At 40.2% G+C, this 8,336-nt stretch overlaps 1 protein-coding gene across 1 annotated transcript in view; it reads right to left on the reverse strand.

Annotated features, from left to right (window-relative positions):
• CACNA2D2 (calcium voltage-gated channel auxiliary subunit alpha2delta 2) overlaps positions 1-4,862 on the reverse strand; it is a 5,241,953-nt gene extending 5,237,091 nt beyond the window's left edge. The window contains exon 1 of the mRNA XM_044078189.1: positions 4,349-4,862. Coding sequence (XP_043934124.1) covers positions 4,349-4,515 — 167 coding nt within the window. The 5' untranslated portion in view covers positions 4,516-4,862. The remainder of the gene's footprint in view (positions 1-4,348) is intronic.
• Between the last annotated feature and the right edge of the window lie 3,474 nt (positions 4,863-8,336).

Consider the following 8,336-nt stretch of genomic DNA (forward strand, 5'->3'; position numbering starts at 1 on the left):
TCACTGTTCCCCATCCTTATACTATTTTGTAATATCTTTGCAAAAAATAAATAAATAAAACCTCCCAGAAGCCTAAAAACCTGCTGTACAGAACACAACTCATTACACGCAAGAAATAAAATCGTTTACCCTTAAGGGAAGGAACAGAGTATGGCTCTACATCAGATGAAAGAGGTCAGACTACAACTGTTGAATACGAAATCCTACCTGAAGTCACAACACACACACACACACACACAGCTGTTGATTATTTTGTACTGCAGGAACACACAACACGCCATACAATGCACGACGCCAAAACCGATGCGACAGTTACATTTAAATATTCTGCCTTCCCGCATTGCTTCTGCCTAAACTCTGTCTTATGTTACCTGCTCGGTGCTCAGACATCAGCAACTATAATAATAATCGATTCCTAGTAAGGAAGAAGGCAGTGTTGTAATTATTCTTCCAGTTTTACAGATTTTATTAATTTGTTCTCTGCAGTTACCCTTTCATGTTCATCAGCCATATCCCTAAAACGGTTAACAGTTATATCATACACCAGCACACGAAAAGGGTCCATCATTGCCCATATTGTACGAATTATGCATGTTGTGATTGGTATGGGGGGTACATAAAATAATGTTATAAAGGGACTCTTTGTAAAAACAGTTGTGCGTTACTTCCACCTGCCTGTTTCTTCAGAAATGCCCAGTAGCAGACAGTTAATACGATGTTGAGGAATATAATCTGTTCTGCACTGTTTTAAAGTAAGACGATACTCAACCGAATGTGGGATATTAAACAGTACCTAAGTAGGTTTGTTGAAGTTTATGTGATTTAACTCCTAAGTACCTCTGAGATTGCCTGGCACGACCCTGGTTTTCACAAACGTTTGCTCTCTCTCTCTCTTAAAACAGTGTACTACTTTAAGAGAATGGGGTTAATTATAATCATAACATTTATCAAATAGTTATTTTACTTCAGAAAACGCATGCTAAAGTCCCTTTACCCTAATAACAAGTTAAGTCAAAAAGCAATGACATTTTAAAAGTCTCTTTAATCTGAATTGCTTGCACCTTGGTATTTCCGGCTTTGACACTCAGAACAAATCTTAGCGTACAAAGGTCAAGTCCCATACACTTGCACGCACGCACGCACAGCTGACAGTAACCACGCGCTGTGGGTTTTCTCAAGTCCCCAGACTTCGGTAGACTCGAACTTCAGTGTCTCTGTGTTCCAGAAACAGTCTGAAGCCCTGTGTCCTATCTTATCTTTTACCTCCCTCTTTTGGTTTTGGGTAGCATCAACTACTTTCATTACAGACATTACAGAAAGGCGTCCTAACTTCAAAGCAGTCCTCGCGTGAAACCATACCTCTCATCCTTCTACTGCAAGAAATCTGGACAAAGCCAAACATGATTGGGGGGGGGGGGGGGGCTTGAGAGTAAGGCCCCGAAAAATGGGACAGATTTTACATGTTGTTATAAACTTAAGAAAGTTGTCACTATAATAGGTTTTGCGTTAGCATACACTAAGAAGGATTTTAAACTCTCAAACTCAAATGCCTGTCCTTATTTGGTGACTGCAATCCTCAATAATTTGACGAAAAGATTTTTTGAGGGAAAGAACACAAATATGAGGCAAAATATAGATATCTGCGAAATTCTGGACAGCCGAGAGGGATGGGAACCTTTCATTTATTACGAACAAAATGCATACATTATTTTTTTACATACGTTTAAAGTGCCTCAGAGATGCAGCTTGCTTAAGTACAGAATTGCGAATGTGTTACATTTCTGCCTTGGTGTCTGTCATCTCAAAAATGAATTCATGGACTGCTAAATAGCTATGAGTGCAGGCTGGTAAAACACTGCTCTTTACAGACAGCTGAATAAGCGCTTACTTACAGGACGTAAACCTTAATGCCCACAAACTGTAGATACTGAATAGCAAATGATTACTGTGCAAGCAAATGGGCTTCAGATAAGGGGCACAGTTGCATTGTTAAAGTTCTCTACTTACGTTCCAAAAATATGTGGACACTGTCAGACAAACCCTGCAGCATATTCTTAAAAGCGCTGACAGCATACGATGGTGATTCGAGTATGTAACTTCCTACACAATATGATCCACAAGTCACATTTAGGAAATAAATAAATGAATTACCAACTTACAACCGATAGTGATGCAGAGGAATAACCACATAAGAAGGGAATGCAGTAATATTTTGATCAAGTTTCCATTAAGAATGTCATTTGTATCCAACCAGGTACCGAGGACACCGTGTAGTTAACATCAACTTCCCTGCCACCATACAGTCAGACCTGATACATTTAAAGATCCTGAACCAAATATAATTAATAGTTTACTTGGCGCTATGTACAAACATTTATGACATTTGAGGATTCCCAAACCTTTCCAAATATTTTAGAAATTGGGGGGGGGGGGGTCGAAAACAATGTGATGTGGATTTAAAATGCTTTACTCGCAGTTAAGGACCATCGTTTTAGTTTGGAAAGGTCAGTGGTTCGCTTCAGAAGCCGAAAAATCTGCAGTGGCTCTACTGAAAATGTTTTTTCATTTCATTAAACTATTTTTCAGCTTGGCACCCCTAATGAGCTCTCACTCTCTAATTAAAAAAAAAAAACTCAAGAAATCTGGACAAAGACAAAAGTAATGGAGAGGCCAAAGGCCCCAAAATAGGGGGAGATTATAAATATTGCTTTTATAAACCTAAAAAGTTTCTAGAATGAGGTGTGTTCCATTAACATGCATTTTCTGAATGACATGACGTCTGAAACTCAAATGTCTGTTACTATTTAGCGACTTCACTCTTCCACGACTTCTCTGTAATCTATACATTTTATGAGGAAAATACCAAAAATACAACACAAAAATCAGGGCATTCTGCAAAAATCAGGAATGGTATGGGGTATTGTGATTTCATTTCTTCGGGCTGTTAGGAAACCTGCACTTTGTCGCCCCATTTGCGGATTTGGAACAATTGCTCCTACCACACAAATCTTCTGACAGTCAATAATCAGGACAAGAAAATCTACACATCCAGATAATCCAGACTTTATTGCACTATTAAACATAACAATCAGGAGATCCTTCTTTTAAGGTCGTCCCGAATTCAGCCTAAAGTCTGCCTCGTCCTCCTGATATCTTGTGACAGAAGAGAGTGATTATTACAGTAAGCAATTATTCAATACATTACAGTTCAATACTTCGCCAATGCCTGTTAATGGCAATCCTGCTATTCCAGCAATGTTAAAACTGACTCGGTGCTCAAATTTAATAAGTGGTCTTTAATTATGACTTTTGCATCGGCTAATTTTGCATTTGTCTCTTATCCTTGCGCTAACAGGTTGATGGTTATTGTCATCCTGTCCTTAAACACGATTAATTGTCTTGCATATTAAAATCTTATCCTCCGGCAAATAATACATAGTTAATGAATACCACTCCATTTACAACCAGCTTGCTTCACTCCTCCCTCACGCTATTTATATAGCATTGAAAGTTTCACTTCTGTATTTTGGTCTGTAGTACCTGCAGACGCATAAACTAAGGAAACAAGAACTTCAAGTAAAACACACACACACACATACACTTCAACCTCTTAAGACTAGAAATCTGGACAAAGCTTAATATATGGGGGTGAGGGGTGGCAAAGGCCCAGTCATAGGGAAACATTTTAAATATTGCTCTTACAAACTTAGAAAGTTGCTATAATAACATGATTTCTGACAGCATGCTTTTTCTGAAGGGTATGCAGTCTGCACCTCAAATGCCTTTCATTATTTAATAATTTCCATCCCAAGCAATTAGCCAGAAAACCACAACTTTTATGAGAAACATACACAAAATCTGGGCAGTAGAGAGGCATGAACACTTACTAGTTCTGTAAATTTGCAGCATACTTTCTAACTAGCAGTGCTCCTATCCATTATTCATGGCATGAGACCAGTGAAGCTAGCAGTATAATCTGCGTTCCCGTTCTGGACTCAGGCGTATTCGGGTGCGTGCCAAGAAAGGCATTTAAATCACTCATGGACCCATTACAAGCACAAATAAGGTCTGATGTTCTAAAACAAGCTTAGCTTCCTCCTTGAAATTTCACAAAGTTCAAGAGTCCATCTACTTTCCAAGTCCATGCCATAAAATATTGCGGCTCCACAGAATAAAATAACCCCCGTCCCATGCAGTATCCCCTTCCCCAAATCAAGAAAAAAGTGTGCCAGTTGCCGTTCCTTCTGATTAGCCACATTAACACACCTGGAAATACACGTTTCAGCACAAGACACAAGCCTCTTCTTTAAAGACAACAGTGTTGCCCCAGAGCGGGACTGTTACTTACGTGTATTGCTGCGGAAAGCTGTAGGCATAACCTGTCGCCCCTGGGGCCAGCAGCAGTGGGACAAGAAAGACTGGTAATAACATCATTAGCAGCCTTACAAAGTCAGAGCGAGCTGTTGGAGGACGACATGCTCCTATACGGGAAGGCTGGGTACAGAACATCGCCATCTTTCCATTCAAAACACCGAAGTCGAGTAACGGAGCTTTCCTCTCTCATAGACACTCAGGGAGGGCAGAGGGAGAGAGAGGGAGACTCCAACGGGTAAAGGTTAAAAACAGGTTGAGACAGACAGTCGCCTGAAAGTTCAACGGGCAGATCAGGACTTTAGCAGAAACAAGAGACAGATAAACGAACACACCAGGCGGCCGATGTGGGATGAACGCTTGCACCAGCTGATGCTCAAGGAACCTGCTGTCTGTCTCTCGTGTTTCTCCGCTCCGCTATATTATCAGCAACACTGAGCCAAGGAAAATGAGAGCCACGAGCTCAAATGGACTAGAGGAGGCGCGAGCGAGCGAACGAGGAAGGGCGCGAGCGAGCACGAGACCAAGCACGAGAGCGCGCGGGTACCGGCAGTAGCATCATCCAAGCCTCCTGCGCAGTTATCCTCGCAGATGCACTCAGGGGTTAAGAAACGGCCTTCTTCCCGGACAGCGAGTGCCCCGTGCCCGACAACACAAGGTACTGCAGACAGATCCCCCTCCAACACCTGCAACAACTTAATACGTTGATTGATACTGCTGGAATCATGGAAAAGCCAACAATTTGAATCACCACATCTGCCTCTATGTAATGTTACTTGAGACAAGAAAGCTCCATCTATTGCCTTTGCTGTCTTCTGAGCAAAAAGTGAGGTGTCAGAAAAAAGCTGGGCATTTCTTCTCTTGATCTTAGCCCGAGGGTCGATTTCTTAAAACTTACACATGGCTGTTGCTTTTTACTACATGTGATTTACAATAAATAATATAATGAAAATGCACGTTGCTTGATAAAATACGTGCATGTCTTCTCTTAATCTTAAGATAAGGTCGACATCTTAAAATTTATATCTAACTGTTGCCTTTTTAGAGCCTGTGATTTATTGCAGTATTTTATATCAGTTATTTCGATAAGCAAGGCAAGTAAAATGCATGCTGCATGATAAAACATGTTGAAATTTAAAAATGCAACACTAAATTTTAGTGAACTGTTGTTAATTACTGTCTTATATCAAATGTGAATTATATTTGTATGAAAGGGTCATGCAATCTAGCTGCTGTGCTGTGACAGGTAGTAGTAGTAGTAGTGCAAACCCTACTTGGTTGGTATTATGTGACGGAGGACTTGTTAGCCTTCAAAGAATGAAATTGATACTCTCTCTCTCTGTGCGTGCCTGCACGCGTGTAGTAGTAGTCGTAGTAGCAGAAGTAGCAGCAATAACTGAGACAGTTTCTGAGACTTTTTCGGTATAATTGCTATTTATTTTATGTTACATTTTATCTAAAGGGTTTGAAAGTGCAAAGCAAAATACATGAAATTTTCTTGCGTGCCACTTAAAAAAGTCACTTATTTTTAATAGTATTATTCTTTTGTTATTTAAACTTCCAAGTGTTGTACGTAACTCTACATGCTTATTGGTGGACAGAAGGTACCAAAGAATAACATACCTAGAAGAAATATAAAGAAAAAGAAAGGAAAAACAGGCATAAAAAAAAAAAAAAAAAAAAAAATTGGCATCCACCAGAATACATTGAAAAAATGCTGTAGATATTTTAAATATAAAATATTAAACTACTTTTAATGACAATTGCTCACAAAATCTTGCATGTTTTTCGTAATATGTTTAGCAGGGCAGTCAGGGAGGACAGTTCCATAGTATGTAAACCAGGACGGATGCAATTATTGGTGCTTTTGTTTTCTCCTCCTAATTTAAAACGTTTTGAAAATGTCTGCAAACTCTTTATGGACTTGTCTGGAAACTGAAATGCACCATATTACATTTATACAATAATTATACTACAATAATATTGAGTACAATGCACCAATTGGAATGTACCTGGCTAGACATCTCCAGCAGCTGGAGAGACCACAAAGGTACCTAACCAAGAGGATTACTGGCCTCAAACAGTTGCCCTATGCAGCACGATTGAAAAAGCTAAGACTGTTCTCTGTTGCATACCACTTTCTCAGAGGCGATCTCTGTCTAACGTACAGAGCCATGTGCAACCCAGAATTGTTGAACATGCTCCATCTTAGCAAAACCAAATCTAGTCGAGCTACACGTTTCTAGGGATATAAACCTCTACACAACAATGAATAGAACATGCTGGAGGGATAGATTCCCTTTGCAGAGACTTCCCTTACTATGGAACAGGGTCCCGATCTACATAAGACAGAGCCCCTCACTATCACTCTTCAAGAGGAACCTTGATGAGTGGATGGGTAACAGAAAGTTCACACCGGGGATCACACCAAACAGCACTACTAGATAGGGGCCAAGGGTACTAGCTGCTAGTACAAGGGTCTAGGGAACTACTAAAGGGGTGGTGAATACCGCACAACATGGCTGGGCTAATATATGCCTTCAGGTAGATAGCCCAGTACCAACCTATAAACCTATAATTGTGCGCCACGTTGAGAGCCATATGATCTCTAGAATCTGGTTATTTCTAAATGCAATCGTGAGAAATGCTATTGAGGACTAACAACAAAATGGATACTTCATTGTGGAAAGTGCAAAACATATGAAGGTTTCTTCAGCTCCACCATCAGGTTATCAATTTTCATTTTATTATAAGTTGGCTAATGACTGAAGGGAGAAGATTTGAACATGCTTCCTTTCAAAAATAGCAGAGATAAGTGGAAAATCTCAGGTAATACAGGGAATGTATATTTCTATATTACAAAGTTTAGGGCTCAGAATTTTTTTAATGAGATGCACCACTTACTTGAAATATATATTTATTGGCAAAGTATTTATTTATTTATTTATTTTTATAATATAGCAGATGAAGTAGTTACTTAAAAACAGTTTATGTATTCTCACATCTTAAAACTAAACAAGACCCTTTTATTTAAACTAACCACAAGAAATAAATATATAAACTGGCAAGTCCAGAGAAATAAAGGCTTGGACAGGCTATGTGCCCACTGAATGGCACACAGCAACATTTATCCCACTCCACAAAGGGGGAGCCACCACAGACCCCGGAAACTACTGCCCCATTAGCCTAATGAGCCTGGTCTGCAAGGCTATGGAGCGTATCATCATGGAACTTATAAACAATGACAATGGTAATCTCCAAACTCAGGACCCCACCCAGTTCGGGTTTGTAAAAGGCAGATCATTTCTCCTAAACCTGATAGACTTCTTTGAAGCAGTCACCAAAGCCATAGATGAGGGTAAGGTGGTTCACACAGCCTATCTAGATCTCGCCAAGGCTTTCAACACCATCCCCCACTCTGGAATTATAGATAAACTCACTAAACTAGGTATAAATCCCTATGTCACAAGATGGGATGCCAACTGGCTCACTGACAGAATCCACACTGTGAAAGTAGCAGACTCCAAATCCAACTTCAGACCAGTGACAAGTGGAGTACCACAGGGTTCAGTCCTGGGTCCTCTCCTGTTTGGTATCTACTTCTCTGAAGTACAGGCCAACACAGAAGGTCTTTGGCTAATGAAGTTCGCAGATGACTGCAAACTAGGAGTCATAATCAAAACTCCAAAAGATGTGGACATCCTACAAAAGGGCCTCGCTGAGACAGATGCCTGGTGTCAAAGCCATGGCCTCAAGCTCAAAGCCAAAAAGTGCATTGTCATCCCTTTTGGTAAAAACTCAGTACCCATGAACTACCACATAGGTGGTAGTCTACTTAACACCGAAAGTGTGATAAGAGACCTTGGGACACAGGTGGACAGTAGTCTCTCCTTTGATAATCACATCGCCACAGTAGTCAGGAAATCCTTCTATGTGGCGCACCTCATCACAAAAGGTTTCTCATC

This window comes from Protopterus annectens, chromosome 7.part0 (genome assembly GCF_019279795.1).
Source record: "Protopterus annectens isolate FY-2018-M chromosome 7.part0, PAN1.0, whole genome shotgun sequence".
NCBI classification, from domain to species: Eukaryota; Metazoa; Chordata; order Ceratodontiformes; family Protopteridae; genus Protopterus; species Protopterus annectens.